The 19,964-nt window shown below is 39.0% G+C and overlaps 1 protein-coding gene across 2 annotated transcripts; it reads left to right on the top strand.

Annotated features, from left to right (window-relative positions):
- The first annotated feature begins 2,375 nt into the window (after positions 1-2,375).
- On the top strand, positions 2,376-9,451 carry LOC117599311 (uncharacterized). 2 transcript variants are annotated; one of them, XM_034312288.2, is made up of 5 exons: positions 2,376-2,676; positions 4,005-4,325; positions 4,510-4,779; positions 8,402-8,503; positions 9,027-9,451. In XM_034312288.2, exons 1-5 carry the CDS (start codon positions 2,577-2,579, stop codon positions 9,230-9,232), a joined length of 999 nt encoding a protein of 332 aa, XP_034168179.2. In that variant the 5' UTR covers positions 2,376-2,576; the 3' UTR covers positions 9,233-9,451. The 2 variants fall into 2 exon arrangements, with proteins under 2 accessions (XP_034168179.2, XP_034168180.2); XM_034312289.2 differs by lacking the exon at positions 2,376-2,676 and adding an exon at positions 2,683-3,093.
- The last annotated feature ends 10,513 nt before the right edge of the window (positions 9,452-19,964 follow it).

The raw sequence follows: 19,964 nt of genomic DNA, 5'->3' as shown, positions 1-19,964 counted from the left end.
TCTGTCTTGGTTTTACCCTTGGTTTAACATGCAATGTTGTTTTGGCATCAACTCCACCCTATCTATATATGTACATATGTCTTATTTTTCATGAACTCTGATGCTATCAGAACTATAGGATATAAAGTGTTAACAACATTGTGCAGAAAAACAGAGAGGATCCTTTATGAGATGTGAGGCATTACCTTTGGGTTATATAATATGATTAGAAGACCACAACAAACTAAATAACTTGCTTTTCCAACATAATTAGAGAAGCATATTAGGAACACTATACTAACACTGGGTAGGGCCTCCATTTGTTCTCAAAATAGCCTCAATTCTCTGTAGCATGGATTCCATAAGATGTAGAAACACTCCTTTGAGATTCTGGACCATGTTGACATGATTGCAGATTTTTCAGGTGCACTTTCATGCTGCATATCTCCCATTCTACCACATCCCAAAGGTGTTCTACTGGATTCAGATCTGGTGACTGGAAAGGCCACTGAAGAACACTGACCTCATTGTCATGTTCATGAAACCAGTTTGAGACGACTTTTTTGTTTGTGACAAGGTGCATTATCATGCTGGAAGTAGCCATTAGAAGATGTAAATTCATGGTCATCAAAATACTCAAATTGTCTGTGGCATTCAAAGAATGAATGATTGGTATTAACGGGCCCAAAGTGTGCTGAGAAAACATTCCCCACACCATTACACCACCTCCACCAGCCTGGACTGTTGGCACAAGGCACGTTGGATTCGTGCATTCATGTTGGATTCCATTGGATTCTTGCACCAAATTCTTGAACCAACCATCAGGCCACATTTTTCCATTCTTCAGCTGGCCAGTTTTGGTGAGCCTGTGCCCATTACAGCTTTCTGTTCTTGGCTGACAGAAGTGGAACCCGACATGGTCTTCTGCTGTTGTAGCCCATCTGCCTCAAGGTTCATCGTGTTGTGCATTCTGAGATTCCTGCTCACCACAGTGGTTATCTGAGTTACTGTAGCCTTTCTGTCAGCTCAATCTAGTCTGGCCATTCTTTGCTGACATTTCTCATTAACAAGGCATTTCCATCTGCAGAACTGCCACTTACTGGATGTTTTTTCTTTATTTCACCATTCTGAGTAAACTTTAGAGACTGTTGTGCATGAAAATCCCAGGAGATCAGCAATTATAGAAATACTCTAACCAGCATGTCTGACACCAACACCATCATGCCATAGTCAAAATCACTGAAATTCTAATGGTTGATGTGAACATTACCCCAAGCTGCTGCCCCTTATTTGCATGATTTTATGCATTGCACCACTTCGACACGATTGGCTGATTAGATAATTGCATGAATGTGTAGGTGTACAGGTGTTCCCCTAATAAAGTGTTCAGTGGGTGTATACACTTATACATACATACATAGGTATGTACTCACAGGCCACTTTATTAGGAACACCTGCTGATTCATGCAATTATCCAATCTGCCAATTATGGCAGCAGTACAATGCTAAATAAAATCATGCAGATACAGGTCAAGAGCTTCAGTTCACATTAGACTAAGTAAAAATATGATCTCAGTGGTTTTGATCATGGCATGGTTGTTGGCATCAGGGGGCTGGGTAACTGTATATCAGAAATTTCTAATTCTCTGGGGTCTTCATGCACAACAGTCTATAGAGTTGACACCGAATGGTGTGACAAAAAAAAATCTAGTGAGCAGCAGTTCTGCTGGTAGAAATGCCTCGTTGATGAGAGGGGTCAAAGGGAAATGACCAGACTGGTTTGAGCTCACAGGAAGGCTACAGTAACTCAAAGATGGCAGATGGGCTGCAATAATACAATACAATTTAAATAAGTATTATTCAAACAGAATAAAATGTATAATGCATAACGATAACATTTTATTACTCCCAGGTGTGAAATTCCAGTGTTACAGCAGCAGGCAAGAGACAATAGACAATATTACAGCAGAATGGTGTTAAAACATTAAAAAAAATTTATTAAAAACAAACAACTATACAAATGTAAAAAAAAAAAAAAAAAAAAAGTATAAAAGTGTAGATGTACTTTATGTTCAAAATAAGATTGTAACCAGGTGTACACTCATGTGCCGGTTATAACAGTGTGCACAGATGTTGTTACACAGCATTGTACTGAGGAAAGTGTAGAAATCTGTGCAGGTACGAAACTTGCCAGGAGGCAAATAATATAGCTACAATAACACAATACTATATACTATACTAGATGCATTATAAGTAAGTGGAAAACAGTATGAGTGTAAACAAGACAAAGTATAGTGCTAAAGTAAATTGTAAAGTGAATTAAGTGACAAGTTGCAAAATAGGTCCATACAGCACACACATTAGATTACCAGTTTAGTATGTACAGCTAACATGTATATACTGTTACTGGCCATTTTACCAAATAGGTCACTTTGCAGGTACTCCATACATCAGTAGAAAAGGACCACCACTGATCAGATGTATAGTGGACCATTCCCACCGCAACAGTGACACTGACATAGTAGTGTGTGTGCTTCTGGTGTGAGTGTACTGCCTTCCTAAACTGCATTATGTTTTGCTTCTGTCACTTTTAGCTGATGTTACGAAATTCTGTAATGAAATGCTGTGGCCTGCATTTCCTGTATTCTGAAGCACCGTTTTCCATGTTGCCTTCTTCAGAAAGCAGAACTGGCAGAGGTGAAGACAAAACATTTCAAAAATATTTCCCTGATGTCATTGTGTGTATCTGTTTGTAAAAATTGTCTCTATATATACTTAAACTCTAAACAGTAACAAGTAAATTCTTTATGAAATCAATCATTTTATGCTAGTAAGTTATTACTTAGCAATGTACTTTATTTTTTGTGTAAATCTTGATATCTAACCGGAAAAGGCAGCGTAGTTATTGTGTCACTTATGCGGGGGCTGGAAGTGTGAGTTCATTTGGACAGAACTTGATGTGATGTGGTGTGTGCGCGCGTAGGAGAGCGCTAGATCTATTAGACATCTACCACACTCGAGGAGAAACAGTTTAAACCTTTGTGCTAAACATGTTATCAGGGAAGCTCTTGTGCCTTCTTCTAGCTCTTACTTTTTCCTCTTCTAGAAACACAGGTAAGATATTTTATTCTCACTTTTAGCTTGGTTTGTGTGCTGTTGTCAGTTTATGCAAAATTGTTTATAGCAAAGCTCTAAATTTGCAACAGCTGCCTGTTAAAAGACAGTGTTACATTATTAAATAATAAGTCAATTTATAACAAGATAATAAATGTAGATAATGTAGATAATATACATGTGATCTGAATGTTTTGTTGTTTCCTTTAACTTTCTTTTCAAACCAGCATGGAGAAACTTAGTGAATAGATTATTGCATTTACACTTAGACTTTTTAAAGATCTGTAATTTTAGAAAAATAAAACAGTGATGGTGCTATTTAATTCACTAGCTGAATAAAAGGAATCAAAGTCACATTTTAAAGTTCTTTGCACTGATTTCATTATAGCTCATTATTCTTGTTTCTAAACAATAGGTTTGCAAATCTCATATTTTGGTTCAAAGGATAAAAATTATTCTCTGGGCTGTTCAGGCATCTATAACTGTGCTCAAGGATTTAAGCCTTTTCATGGAATATCATGGAATGTAATCAGTAAGGGTGAGCAATTAGGTTAAAATTTCATAACACGATACCTCCAGGCATTATGATCCACTATAAGTATCACAATATTTCGTTTTGCTGAAGTTTACTAAGGAAACATTAAAACGAAAAAGTTAACAGTGTTTTCAACATTAAAATACAAATGATAGAGCTTTTAACATACAATAACTTGTCACTGGTACCAGCGATACTTGCTTTTTTCTCAGAAAGCATACCATGACTAATTTATGACATGAATAATATCAATTTGTCATATTGCCCAGCCCTAGTAGTTGGAGAGTAGATATTTGTGTTATAAATCAGTTATAAATCAGTGCATTTCTTCATGCCAGTATTTTGCACTATTCTAATTTACTCCTTCACTCTATAGGTGCTGTGGACGTTACAGTGTCTAGTGGAGATACTGCCTTTCTACCATGTCCTTTACTCTTCAAGTACAGTGACTTTATGAAGATCAGTGTTAAGTGGGAAAAGGATGAAGTCAAGGAGCCAAGTTTATGTACATATTTTATTAACAGTAATGAAACTCTCAGTATCTCTCAATGTGGACGTCGGTTTAAAGTAAATACAGAACCTTTAGGGCTGAATATAACAGATGTTGAAAGCAACGATGCTGGTGTTTATAAATGTGTGATGACCAAATTAATACCACCACCAACAGCAGAGAACTCTTCAACCCTGATGCTTAAAGGTAATGATGATTATAATCTTCTTTTACTCTTCACTTGCTCTCAAATTCTTTTCTGTCACTCACTATACTAACAGTAAATGTAATATTATTTACGTCTCTGAAAGCCTGTACTACATTGTATGGTTTCTTGAGGAAATGCTGCCATGACTTACTGATTTCAGTGTTCTCTCCGTTCTCTCCGCAGTTTCGGCTCTTACCCTGCAGCTGATGAACAGCACTAATTCCTCCTGCGTGGAGCTGCTCTGCTCTCTGAAGGGTTTAAGACCACAGCAGGTGAACTTCACATGGACCAGAGCAACTCAGCTTCTTTACCATCATGAGTCCAGCAGCATGAGAAACACACTGACGCTCTGCAAGCCGCACTGGACAGACGGCGAGACACTCACTTGTCAAGCCAGTTACTCAAACAACCACACACTCTACAGCAAGAGCATCACGCTTCCATGCGACTCAGGTGAGCCTTTTACCTACTCTCCAATGTGGACATTTATTCGGTTAAACTAGATCACGTAAGACATGTAAATAGACCAAAAGAATACAATTTTTCACTCAGGCTTTTTATGTTAACATGACAGCAATAATTTCTTCACACCCTTGTTTACTGAAGACTTCTTCATTACTTGCTCAGTCACATGATTTCTCTTGATATGTTTCTTCCCCTAACCCTGTGTGCCACTTTTCATACAATGGCTATGGCATTAACACCACAAACTACACAAAAAAAAACCCTCAAACTGTAACCAGAGAAGCCATGACAAATGTAAATTTAGAGGATACATCAGAGACTCAGATCTTTTCAAAATCTGTCACAATTATTACAGGATTGTTTGATTTCAATTATTTGTTGCAAGCAACGCAAGGAAGAGCATTTTGTAACATGGGATTTTGTATGAATGTCAAATCAGTGTTCAGAGCTGTGTTTCAAACCCATAGTATGCAATAGATTGCATCAAAATAGTAACAACAACTGATAATATTCAATGTAGTAGTAGGTGGTTTAGGACCCAGCCCAAATATCCTGTTCTGTTAACACACACACACACACACACACACTCAGATAGATAAGCTAGAAAATAGACAAGCTTGCACTCTTTTTTGCTTTCATATGAAGCAAAGGTAAAATGCTTCAGAATTATGCCCACTAATGATTTTGACTGAGAGACTCATTTGCTAAAGGCCTCATCCTCCTCATTACTCTGAGTAGTCATTGAATGAAAAGCAGCAAAACTGACAAGCAGTATTACAAGACAGTTTCCTGACTAATTCATTAACAAGGTTCTATATATGAATGAATGCGAATTAATAAAAACAGCTCACACTGAGAGTTCCAAAGTAGCTAGAGTTAAAACCACACAGTGCCTTACAGCTCAGGGCACCTGGCTTTGGGAGGCAAGCAAAATCACACTAATTGCCAAACGTTTAATACATTGAACTATATACATAATCAGCCACACTTCACACTTCTCCGGCTTTTGCTCTGACTTGCTCTACTTTGCATGATCTTCTCTCAAATTCATATAGGGCTGTATTCAGCTGAGTTACGAACATGAACATAACTAGAGTTTTAAACACTCTTCAGAGAATTGCGGGCACTCTTCAGTGTGCCTAACAGCGGTGTGTCCAAGTTACATGTGATTCTAATGTTAAACTTAAGCACAGTTTTCTTGCAAGATATTAGCATATGTCACACTGAAGCTTATGATTTGAACTATAAATACACAAAAAAAAAACACTATGAAAAAATGCCATTCAAGCCAATATTAAATACATAAATATGACACTTTTAGTGTTATTTTGTAGTGTTATGTTTGGTATCTTCTCATTAAAGTCGTATTTTTTTTTTTTTTTTTTTTTTGCGTGGAGGACACTGGAGAAGGCAGCATCTTAATCAGAGACATTGCTTATCTCTCTTGTGGATATGTTTATGAATTAACCTAAAGTTAACCCGAATAAAGTGGAAATAAAAATTAGTTTTAATTATTTAAATAATTCAAAATAGCCAATTAAAAGCATGATAAAATACTCTACATCCTGCGTGCACGGTACATTACACATTACGTCGTATCATTACATTGCATCATTTATATATTATCATATAAGTATTTTTTTTGTTCACTTTTAAATTGTCCCTTGTTTTTATGATTGTTACATCATATTATACTTGACAGAAAAAAGCTATTTCCTTTTTCAGTCAGCATTTTCTATCCCTGAGCTTTTTTGGGCTTAAAGGCAAGTGCTTTTGACTTGTGCTTGACTAGATGCTACTGTCTCACACAGATGAATTGCATAATCTGACTGGGGAACCTAGAAAAATCTAAGCAGCTGCAAAACCTGCTTCTGAATATGTGTAATTATTGATATAACTTTTAGACTTAAGTTACCAACTCTGAATACAGCCCATAACGAGGGGGAGATTTTCAGTTTGCATGTTGCTGTGTGCAGCCTAATTAAGCCTGTAATAGGCACAAAAGGCTTTGCACATCATACCCATAGTCTTATGCTTTGGCCGTACTATATAGTTTGTATCCTGTAATATACATAATTCCATTATCAGGTGTCACTCAGAAGAGGTTGTGTTCCCTTTGGTGTCTGCTTGCACTTCCTCAAGATTTGATCCTCATGTTGTGTCAAAGTCAGCTCTGGCTTTTTCATTATGGATCCAGACCCACAAGAGGATTTACCCCAAAATGGAAAAACCCCTGCCTCTCGGGTTAACCAGACAGTCTCTGGGATTTTCTGTCGACAGTTTGTTAAAGAACATCTCTAAGGTTTGGTTGTGCTTTACTTCTTCAAGAAAGTGGGGGCGTACATGCCTCGCTTGTTGTCAGATGTTGTCGAAATTAGGGGGGCTTGGGGGGGGGGAGATGAACGGTGGAGGGCAAAGGAGCTGAATTGAGTATAGTACGGCCTTCAGAATTAATTTAACTGTTGGAATACTATTCTAATTTTCTTTTATGATATCTGCATATTCATGTTTTTCAGATCTATTGTTCTACTTTAGGTCCCCTTACATAAGTCAATCAAAAAGTATTTCCTATACCTATTGGCTAAGTGATCATTGATGACCCTTTTTTTCTAATATCAGTTTTCTGTATAAGTATAAAATGAAACGGTGCGCTATATTGCGCTATGTACATTTTAGAATGCCGTTATGTTATATGCTGTGTAGTAAGTTTATGTATAATGAAAAGGAAGCCATTTGGGATTCTGCTTGTGTGTAGAATGGGCTTAATTAAAATAGACTCCTCACACTGATAATATTAGGCTTATACTATACTATATACTGTTTGTATGACAGTTAGTCTTTGGTTAATGCCATGATTCTAACAGGCCTAATCTTTACTTTCAGAACAGCAATAGGTAGCAACACTTCTATTAGTAGTATTTGTAGTAACAGTAGTAGTGAGTTTCTAAGATTAAATTGTGTAGAAGACAATATGTAGCAAATGTCAATATGTAGCAAAACTATAGGGTGTCCTAAAAATCTCCATATATAGGGGACTATGTAGGCCAGCACCACGTCGGCTGTGCCTTCATCAGTGGCTGTTCATGGACGTCAACTTCTCGGTTGGCCCACAACGCGTCTAGTCTTTTGCATTTGTTAATAAGTTTGTTAACATGAGAATGAGTTGAATACATTCTTCTTTGTCAAAGGCTATCTGAAAAAAATATAATATAAACTAAGTATGAAAAACTTTGGAAGATATTTTGCTAAAGTGTTCATTTCCCCTATGTATGGAGACTTTTGGGATACCCTGTATTAGTGTGTATAATGGAGTACATACAGAAGAACTGCATCTACATGGTATTTAACAATCCTCAGTCCATTTAGCTTTTCTTTGGAGTATAGAGAGGCATCTGTGTTCATCGGACAGCAAGAATAACTCTGTGGAGGCTGAAATTCTTAAAATGTCTGTATATACTCCACCCCCTTCCTTCTAGAATGGTTTCACTGGCGTACACAAAAAAGGAAGATACAGAAAACACTGCCTACCTTTTTTGGTAGTGCTGTATATTTTGATAGTTTGATTCACTGTTAGTGTGTGTGTGTGTGTGTGTGTGTGTGTGTGTTTCAGGGAGCTGTAACATTGGGGAGGGATCATGGCTGACCATTATTATTATCAGCACCTGTGCAGGGCTGCTTCTCCTCATTCTGCTTGGTGTAGCCTTTTTCAAATGTGAGTCCAATCACTATTTCACACTCAGTATATCATGACATCTCAATTATTCACGACATAAACAATGTGTATAGAAAAAAGATTCATTTTCATTTTCATTTTTTTACAATGTATTTCATCTTGCTACTCTGAGGTCAAGATGATGAAACTAAATCATAAATTTACATATATGTAAATCTATTAATATGTTACATAAGTTTGATACTGAAAAATCATTCACTGGAGTGAACTGCTCTTTACGGGGAAATTATTTCTGTTGCAAAGATATTTCATCCAGTTCACATGAAAGCTTAGGTCATTTTAAACAGAAACCTGTAACTTTCCCATAAAGCCCCTGTTTTGTCTTGCTGACATCTTGCTTATGTTTGAATATCCTATTTTAAAAAAAAGTTAAACACAGTGCAAAGTTTATATTCTTCTCCACTAGATGGTAACAGAGCACTTCAGACAAATTCCTATCAACATACACATATTTTATGAATTCTGTCTGTCTCTCCACCTGTCTGTCTATGTAAATGGGTAGGTAAGGAAAGAGGTGCTGCAAATGGATCCATAGTCTACAGCAATAAAATCTACGAGAACTTCACTTTTTCCAGTGCTACAATCAACACCACTTCAAGTTCACAAAACGCTCAGCCTGGTGCCGGATCAAATATCAGAAGTACTACCACATCTAATCAACAGATAATCAGGCAGACTCAGAGAGAGGAGTGTATCTATGAGAACTAACAATAACTGTGCAAGTGCTATCAGAAAAACAGACTCAAGTGTTAGTCTGTGTGCATTATGTTTTATTTATGACTAGTCACTTTTTTTAAAACACACAAACTGTGGGCATGACTATCACAGCATCTCTGTTCTAATTAAAGTAGGACCAGATTGTCAGTGTCTTCTCTGTATAGTGGTTTTATTTCTTCTAAATAAATGACAAATGCTGCATAACCTGGTCCCTTGCACAACCTAGTTTCTTGATGCAACACCCTTTATCAGGCGATAGATCTCTACAGCAGTTTTGGTTTTGGTAAAGAAAAAAAAAGCCAGACCACAGTGTTGCTTCAGTCATTACCAAAGGTCAAAGGTGTGGCTGCAAGTCTCATGTGGTATTTTCATATTTACATTTAAATCTATTAATATGGTAAAATGTACAAGTGAGTGAGAAAACAACCAAAGCTTAATATAATTATGGGCAGAACTTTGCTTTAAAAATGCTGAGGACAAGAATGTATAATAGATGGCTATTATAAGATGGCTACAGCACTGCTCTCCCCTCAGCAGATGTCCATTTATTGCACTTGGGAATTTAGTACCCGTCATTACATTTCACTTATTCACAGCAACTTGTCGTCTAATCATCTCATCCAAGCACTCTTGATACAGCAGTGTTTTTGACAGTAGGTGTTAAACTCCCATGTCACTTTGCCTGATAGCAAAGTTATAACTCTATAAACAGTTGGAATTTGGCTCATACTGATTTATGGGAATGGTCAAAAGTGCCTTTACTGTCTTGTTTTCTTTGTAAGGAGCTCTCTTTTTTTTTTCATGAGTTTTTCAGCTGGCTGCCACTATCAGTGTTAGCTAGCCAGCATCGTGAGCTACCGCCCACGTGGCTAAAATGATAGATAGCTAACACTGATAGAGGCAGCTGAAAAACTAGTGAGCGTGCATAACATATTGCTGCTGTGAGAATGGTCAAGAATGTCTTTGCGTTCCTGTTGTTTTTTGTTTTTTTTTTGCAATGAGCTCTCATATAGTTAAAAAAGAAAAGGATTGGCCTTACAGTTCTAACACTTTCTCATGGGACTGTAACAAAACACTAAAACATTGCTCCTGAAATTCCCAATTCACAAATGACTGAAATATAAATACATTAAAATCATATCTAGCCACTGATTTATATTTGACTACATCTATTAATAACAATAATTTGATAACTATTAGATAGCGGTCACAAATCAGTCACAATTTTCATGTTTTGCAAGAATTACAGTAAATTGGGGTAGAAAAATATTCTCCCAGATTTTTCCAATGGACAAAATACCTCCTTTCAAAAACCCTAATTATACCACAACTGATGCAACACTCTGCCACTGCTGTGCTGTCATTTCTGTTGTGCTATGACTGGGGTCAGTCATTTTATAGACACTCCTCAATGTCCCTTCACTCTTCAAGAGCCAAATTTTGTGTGTTTTATAATGCTACAACTTGGCTTTCATGCACTTGAATGGCCAAGTGGGCAAAAGCTAAAGGCTACAATGCGAACATCAACCAGCCTACATAAAGAGCTCCTATGCTCACTGCTGTAACAAGCACAGCATGTCTGTAAGATGATTAGAAAATAAGTAACTCAGGATAAGTGAAATCTAATGGTTATTAATCACCAAAAGCAAGAAATCAACTCCTGCTAAGGGGACATAATTATCTGAGAGCTAGGTTTCTGAATGCCAAGCATAGCCATACTGTATATAAACTAACCTATTACCATGCTGTTCACTTTTGTTAACAGGTTGTGAAATTGTTGTTTTAGCTATGAAAGAGGACCACACATGTGCTCCGGTGTTGTCGGGCATTGAGGCGATAAGTGGAACAGAGAGGTGAAGCAAAAACGAGCTAGTTAGTTAGTGGAAGCTTCTGGCTTTATCAGCTACTTCTATGTGAGAACTGTGTGCTAGGTGAAATGGAAAGCATAATTAATTAAAGTCCCGCTGATCTTTGGGAACATGGGTGGGAATGGGGGCAGGCTCAAGGACTAAAAACAATCATTCAAATAACACACCCAACTACTTAACTGTTAGAGACCTGGGGCCCGTTCTTCGTACGTCGCTTATTACATCCGAGAACAAAAGACACATCCGAGATGATATGATCCAGATAATCAGTATCTGGCTAATTAGGTTCTTCGAACACACCTGTTGTTGATTAGTATGGCTGGATTGAGTTATCTGAGATCATTGCGCGTTCACGCGCTGGTTTAAAAGGGGATATGTATCGATAGTAGAAACACTGATCAGCAGCGCTGCTATTGGTTGCCCACAATGGCCAAAGAGCACGCCCACTTTTTCTCAGCGACAGAACAATAACTCTTAATGGAGGGCTATGGCGAGTTCCTAAATTTAATAAAAACCTCAGGGAACACCTCAAAGGCTGCAAAAGCCAGGAGACAGGGTTGGCAAAAAGTCGCAGACAAATTGAATGCATAAGTAGTGACAGTGTTAGATGTTTTTATCACTTATTACAGTATATATTATGTACTTTTTTTTTTTTTTTTTTTAATTTTCATAATTACTTTAATCTTTTATATTAGAGCCACCACGGGACCCACTAGAACTTGTGAACAAGTAAAGGTGAAATACAAGAATATTCTACAAAATGGTAATATTAACTACATATACTGTTCATGTAGTGTATGTGTAGTGTTGTAGACAAATACAAGTTCTCCGCATCTCCAGTAGTGTAAAGGAAAGTTTTAATATGAGGTTCCAACAAATTATTTATGTAAATGACACCCTCACGTGTGCTAATGGTTCCTATCTGTCTCGCAAAACGCGATTAATTCTAAAAGCTCTGTGAATTATCCTCGCACCTTCCGCAACAGGTCGCTCTCGTAAAAACGGGCAAGACATGGCTGCAGCACACTTCCCCTATCACCTCCGCTTAGAAAGCCGCGATCTAACCCTGTTTACATGAAATAAGCCTGGTCCCGAGCAGGGTTAAGCTTACCGACCCGTTGCTATGACAACAACTTCAGGATGAGCGTCGAAGAACCAAATAATCCAAGATCATGCCAAATCGTCAACAATCAAATCCAGCTAACTGAGTTAGCGACGTACGAAGAACTGGCCCCTGATCTAGAAAAAAAGGACTAATCTTACCTCATATCTTTAAGCATAGCAAACTATCAAGCTAATAATTAATGGTTTCATGATAATGATGTTTAGTGAACATGCACTCATGTGATGTGAACAGTGAGGCGTTGTTATTGTGGTTGACCATTTTGAAACTCCAAACTGGATGCATTCCTATGAAGGATGTCTTCCTATGAGACGTTTGTTTTGAGATGTACCTTTATTAAAAGGATGCAAGAAGTACAACAGACCATTTAATATCAGGATAAAACATGCAGGAAAAAAAAAAACAGGATTTCTTCTCTTCTCTATTTCCTTGAAAAGCACAGTGTTCTAATTAATTACAGATTTTAAGTGTAATTACAGATTTTCAGTGGTGAACATGTTATGTGACTAAGAAATTTTAAAGAATCCGGAGTTGCAAACTACTGGTGGGAAGAGTGTTTTGTAGCATGGGTTTTGCTGCACTCTTCCTCCAGTTTCAGTATTAATCACATGGCTCACAACACATTTGAGTATATTTTAAAGTTATGTTCCAATCTACACAATGTACACTAATGATAACTGGTGTAATGAACAAATTTTAGTATGGTAGCTTGCAGTTTGGGACAGAGCCCAAGTATCTGCAACTCATGATTGCTCATTGTTAAAATAACTTTTATCAATGTGACTGTCACAGTTCTTGAATACTAGATGAAAGAACAAAGTTTTACAATAAGATCATGTCTTTTAGGCACCATCGGCTGGTTGTTCTTACCATAACTGCCTGATCAAGCAGCAGTGTGGCCAAATTAAGAAAAGTGTTGCAGCTGACCCTACCTTTTTACCATATCCATTTATAGCTTGTGAGTCCTAATGAATAATACTTGTCAACACATTTCTATTCAACACTGGTAAACCAACAATAATATAATAATGTGTGTGAACTCAAGAGTAACCTAATGCAGATAAATTAAGTTTCTTTAGAGCATGCTTAGCCAACCAGTAAGATCATGCCATTTATAAAAGGTCAAAGAATAGACTAGGTACAGAGGTGTAGCAGTTCCTGTCTCCACAGTGGACCGTTTGTGGGTTTTGCAGTAAATAGCTGACAATACTGTAGCCCTGCTGCAGTTTACTTTATTCAGAGAGAAAGCTTTACCTTCTAAATTGATAAAATGGTAAGTGCTATCAATATGAAGAAAGTTCTATCCTTGATGCTGAATTTGACTTTCTTATCAACCTGGTATACTAAATATGTAAAAATATCAGAGCTCAAAAGTATGTTAATAATTTTTCGTTTTTCTCAGGTATTGCATTTATTTCATTTATTTTCATATTATTTATTTTATTTTCATATTATTTATTTTATTGCTGTGCATCAAGTTACATTAACACATTAATGTTTTTAGTAAAGAAATTTTAAACCATATATACATTTTAAACTTTTTAAATTTCCTTTTATTACAACAGAATCACATAAAAACATAGATGTACTCACTGGTAATAACAATCATTTGGCTCACACTAAACTGCATAACAAATTTAAATCACTTCTAAACATCTATTTCAGCTGTGAAAACATGGAATTGCTGTAAATTAATTCAACACAGATAGTTCATCGAAAACACAGGGACTGTTGACTCAAAAACAGGGGTGGTGCTTTTATAGTAGTTTCATAAGAAATAGTTTACTGTGTGCATACTTCTATTTAAACCAGTCCTGGACTAAACAGCTGTATAAAGACAAAATTAGACTTGGATTCCAGAAACAGAGCAAATATCATTTGACTTGCTAAATATTCAGATAAATCATTCTTGTCTACAATAGAAGAACACATCCCACTTCCCACACGTTGTGTGTTAGTCCAGAGGACATTGATTCATTTTATAGGTAAGAATTTAATAATTGTTTGTATTTATTTATTTATTTTTGTTCACATGAACATGCATGCATATAGATATTGTATTGCATATTGTAATGGATTATAATTGTATTGTATTTTGCTTAGTGTAAAAACACTACCACAAGGAGATCTAGTTTTAATATCTTTTCACCTTTCAAATCGTTTGTGGATATTATTTGTTCTTTGGGACAAAATATTAAATAAAATTACTAAATCTTCTCTCACTACTTTTCAAACCTTTTGGGATGATTTCTTCGATTTTTGTGGATCAAGTCAAGCCATGGCTTGAAGAGAACATGATGCAGAGCAGGGATTGAAAAGTACTTTCAGCTACACTGCAAAAATGATATCTTAACAAGTGAATATAGTTTGAATAAAAAAGTAATTAGATTATTATATGACAAATGTATGACCACTAAGCCTATTTCTAGGCATATTTACTAATTAAACCTAAAATTGTCTTTCTGTTATCAGATAATTTTTCTTTCTTTCTAAAAAAAATTAACAATGAAATAAGTGAAATGGCTTAATAATCTTATATTTGTTTAAAAACAATGTAATAATAAAAATATTAGTTAAATTTTTAGTTAAAATGATATCGAAGATATAATTTGTTGCAGTGTAGGTGGAAGATGGTGTCTTTTTTGTCTATGTAATTTTAATTCTGAGCTCCCACAATGCTTTGTGCTTCTGAGGGCTTTTACCCTGCTGTTGTTGGGATCCTCTTTGGCATATTGATTGGCAATGCTTTGTTCATCAAAGTTTACTACCAACATCTCAGTAACTTTTTGTTTTTATATATATATATATATATATATATATATATAATCAAGAAGTCAAGAATACTCTGGAGAAGGGAGGCGTATCATTGTCAAAATCTACAATCAAGAGACACCTTCATGAATGTAAATACAGAGGGTTTACAACAAGGTGCAAACCACTGGTAACATTCAAGAACAGGAAAGCCAGATTAGACTTTGCCAGAAAACATCTAAAAAAGCCTCCTGTGTTCTGGAATAAGATTCTTTGGACTGATGAAACCAAGATTAACTTGTACCAGAATGATGGGAAGAGAAAAGTATGGTGAAAGAAAGGAACAGCTCATGATCCAAAGTATACCACATCATGTGTCAAACATGGTGGAGGAAGTGTTATGGCATGGGCATGTATGGCTGCCAATGGAACGGGCTCACTGGTGTTTATTGATGATGTGACTGCTGACAGAAGTAGCAAGATGAATTCTGAGGTGTATAGGGCTATACTCTCTGCTCACATTGAGCCAAATGCTATAAAACTGATTGGATGCCACTTCACAGTGCAGGTGGATAATGACCCTAAACATACTGCGAAAGCAACTCAAGACTTTTTGAAGGGAAAGAAATGGAATATTCTTCAATGGCCAAGTCAGTCGCCTGATCTCCACCCAATAGAGCATGCTTTTCATTTACTGAAGACAAGACTGAAGGCAGAAAGACCCACAAACAAGCAGCAACTGAAGGTGACTGCAGTGAAGGCCTGGCAAAGCATCTCCAGGGAGGAAACTCAGAATTTGAGTTTTGAGAACATGGGCTCCAGACTTCAGGCAGTCATTGACTGCAAAGGATTTTCATCCAAGTATTAAAATTATGATTATATTTACAATTATGTCATTTTGTCCAAATACCTTTGAGCCCCTGAAAATGGAGGTACTTTGCTGAAAATGGCTGTAATTCCTAAATGGTAAATGCCATATTTTTGTGGGACCTCTTAAAATAAAGCTGAAAGTCTACACTTCGATCACATCTTGATTGTTTTATTTCAACTCCATTGTGGTGGTGTATAAAGGCAAAATCACAAAAACTCTGTCATTGTCCAAATACTTCCGGAACTGACTGTATATATATATATATATATACATACATATATAGTGACACAGCGCTCCTCGCACAACTGTCGGCAGGTTGCTGAATGGACAGTGCCGGTTCAGCACCCCTTTTGTTTTGGACAGCCAGAGTGCATGTGGCTGTGAGGCGGAGCAAGCGAATTCAGCACGGCTGGCATCCCATCATTGCCGTGGCGCTAATTCACCCTGCCGGAGACAATGGGGAGATATAAAAGGAGCTGGCGGCCACTCTCAGAAAGTTAAGGAAGGCGCACTTTGTGGCTTCACTAATGTGTACTCTTTTTTCCCCTCCAGATGGAGACATCAGTGGAGAAGAGTAAACGCCGCCCATGCACGCCGACCTCCACTCAAGCTAAGAGCGTCCTCCGCGCCCTCATCGTCTCTCGGAAGAGCCGCTGCTGCCAGTTTGCCGTGCTTTGCCTCAGGATGACTCCGCCCTCACCGCACTGCCCATGCCACGCTCACCTTCACCCCCACACTTCCCCGGCACCGCGTTTTTCAATAAAGAGCACTTTAAATCACATTTCCTGTCTCTGGGTGTCTGTGTTCATGTTGCCACAATGGTGGAGGATGTGGGCCTGAACACAGCACCCAGCTTGAAGATGGATGCCATGCTCCAACAGTTTCTCCAAGCCAGTCTGCAGCAGCAGGCCGTCACCCAGGACCTTGCCCGTGGCCTCCAAGTGGCCACCCAAGAGCTCCAGGAGCTCTGCAAAGGAGCTAGCGCTGCGGCGGTCCCCCTCCCCAACCCCTGCCGAGAAGCCCAGCGCTTCCTCACAAAGCTCACAGCCGATGATGACTTGGAGGTGTTCTTGGCCACCTTTGAGTGCTTGGCCCAGCAAGAGAAGTGGCCCAAAGAGGAATGGGCCCATGCCCTCGCTCCCCTGTTCACGGGAGAGGCCCAGCTAGCCTACCATGCCTTCTCCCCCCGAAGAAGTGGCAGAATATGAAAAGGTCAGGAACAAGATCTTATCACGCTGTGACCTCTCCCCCACCAGCGTGGTGGCAGAGCTCCACCGGTGCAGATATGACCCCAATGCCTCCCCTCGCGGCTAAATGGACACGTCGTTGCGTAATTGCCAAGAGTTGGCTGCAGCCTGAGCAGCTTTCTGCCCTAGAGGTCATCGAGTGGGTCGAGCAGAAAGCCATGGGCATGCAGGGTGGGCGCAACCCCTGAGAAATGCTGGAGGCCCTGGAGAGGGCTGTAGCGACTCTGCACATTGGCAGAGGCGAGCGACAAGAGTTGCCCCAGCCTCCACTGGTGCGACGCTCAGAGATGCACCTCCCTGGGGAGGGGAGAGGCCAGCGTTCTGCTTATGGGATGCTGATGAGTCCATTCCTACCGAGAAGGACCCCGCGACGCGGAGACAAGCCCTGAGTCGCAGATTGTGCCCTCCATAAGGCCACCCCTCCCAGCCTACCCACCATCTCCGTCCAAGTCAACAGCCGGACAGTCTCAGCCCTACTGGACTCTGGGAGTACCATCACCCTGGTGCGCCCATCTCTACTGCCTTCCCCTAAAGCCCAAGGTTCCCTCACAGTCATCCTCACTGACCAAGGTACACCCTTCATGTCAAAGCTAATGGCAGATCTGTGGCGGTTGTTGCAGGTGAAGCACCTGAGGATGTCTGTCTACCACCCCCAGACCGATGGGTTGGTGGAACAGTTCAACCAGACGCTGAAGAGGATGCTCCGGAGGGTGGTAGATGAGGAGGGGAGGAATTGGGACCTTCACCCTGATCACAGACCATGCTCCGTTACAATGGATGGCCAAGGCTAAAGACATGAACGCCAGAATGACGCAGTTGTTCACCATGCAGCACTGAGCAGGGGTTCAGCAAGGTAATGTGGATGGGCTCTCCCGGCACTTCTCACTCTGGGCCCATCGCTTACTAGCAGTAGGCCAGTAGGCTCGGAACTTCGGGGGGGTGGGGGGTTGACTGTTTATCCACTCTGGGTTTGTGATTTCAAATTTATATGACTTGACCTTTTCATAACATGCATCTGCACATGTTAGAAGCACCTAATCTGGCAACCCTGTCGTTAACTATCTGTCCGTTGCTGTTTGCCAGAGCATGAGGCAGAAGGTAAAATAATAACTCTGTGGAGCTAAATATTGCAGTGAACATGCAGCTCCATGATCGCACAGCATATAGAGTGATGAGCAATCAATGGAACATCAGCTTAAATCTGTCAAATAGCAACATTTTTTAAATTGTTGGTCACTCAAAATAGGCAATTACTATTTCATCAGAATTTAAAATATATTAATCTGACGGAGGCCTCATGTGCAGTCAGGGTCCCAATTCATCACACATATGTTCAGTGGGGTTGAGGTCGGGCCAGTCAAGTTCTTCCACTCCAACCTTGGCAAACCATGTCTTCATGGAGCTTGCACAGGGGACTTGTCATGCTGGAACATTTGGGCATGTTAGTTCCAGTGAAGGGAAATTGTAATGCTACAGCATAAAAAGACATCCTGTACAATTGTGTGCTTCCAACCTGGAGATGGCCCACATGTGAGTATGAGATGTCAGATGTGGTGTGCCAGATGGAAGCTGCAATTCTTGGTGGCTCAGTCCTAGGATGAGGAGACCATTCGATCTCACCTTTTTTAGACATCAGACTTTCTTCTCTGGGTGCTGATGAGCTGGTGCTGGGAAGGTTTGATCAAATTCACTGCCAGAAACTGAACTGATTGAGACATGATTCTCATGTTCAGAAATTTCATTATCCTCCAAAAGGAGAACTCCTTTTACAATTGCTTCATGCTCTTCTAAAAAAGCTTTCTGAACCTAGATTCTTATTGTGCCATATTGACTAATTGTGGTGTGATGCAATACACTGTGACACAGATAAATTTTATAGGGGGTACTCAGTAAAAAAGTTTTTTTAGCATGTTTTTCAGAGCAAATGAGCCAAGGCCAATGAATGTCGGGTTGAAATAATAATTGATTGTAGTAATAATTGATTTTTCTTTTAATAAACATTGAAAATAGGTCACATTACACCATGTAAGGGTTAAAGCTGTCTATGAAAAAAGCATGCCTTGGCTATGTATATTGGGCAGCAAGTGAACAGTCAGTTCTCGAAGTTGTTGTGTTAGAAGTAGAAAAAAAATGGGCAAGCATGAGGATCTGAGCGACTTTGACTAGGGCCAAATTGTGATGGCTGGATGACTGGGTAAGAAAATCTCCAAAATCCAGGTCTTGTGGGGTGATCCCAGTATGCAGTGGTTAGTACCTACCAAAAGTGGCCCAAGGAAGGACAACTGGTCAACCGGGTCACAGGTGCCCGAGGCTCAGAACAAATAGTGCAGACCAGTCAGAGTGCCCATGCTGACCCCTGTTCACCACCGAAAGCAACAACAATGGGTATGTGAACATCGGAACTGGACCAATGAGCAATGGAACATTTTTTTTTTTTGACATGATGTGGATGGGCCGGTGCATGTGCGTCGCTTACCTGGGGAAAAGATGGCACCAGGACGAACTATCGGAAGCAGGCAAGCCGGCAGAGGAAGTGTGATGCACTGGGCAATGTTCTGCTGAATGATAACACTGCATGTATTCATAAGCACAAAAATTATATGTTTCAAAAAACTAAAACTAATAAGGAAAAAAGTATTAAGACACCACAAATTACCAACATTAGTACTTTGTTGCAAAGCTGTTGTTGGTAATTGGCCACACCTAATGTTTTAGCTTTCATTTCAAATGGGTTTATTTTCATTTTCCAGCCTAATGATGGCTTGTTTCACTGGCAGTGACAGCTCTTTGGGCTTCATATTGAGAGTTAAAAGCAATAGATTCCAAATGCAAATGCCACACTTGAGATCAACTCTAGAATTTT

Source organism: Pangasianodon hypophthalmus, chromosome 17, assembly GCF_027358585.1.
Source record: "Pangasianodon hypophthalmus isolate fPanHyp1 chromosome 17, fPanHyp1.pri, whole genome shotgun sequence".
Classification (NCBI taxonomy): domain Eukaryota; kingdom Metazoa; phylum Chordata; class Actinopteri; order Siluriformes; family Pangasiidae; genus Pangasianodon; species Pangasianodon hypophthalmus.
This window is presented reverse-complemented; position numbering and strand designations above follow the sequence as displayed.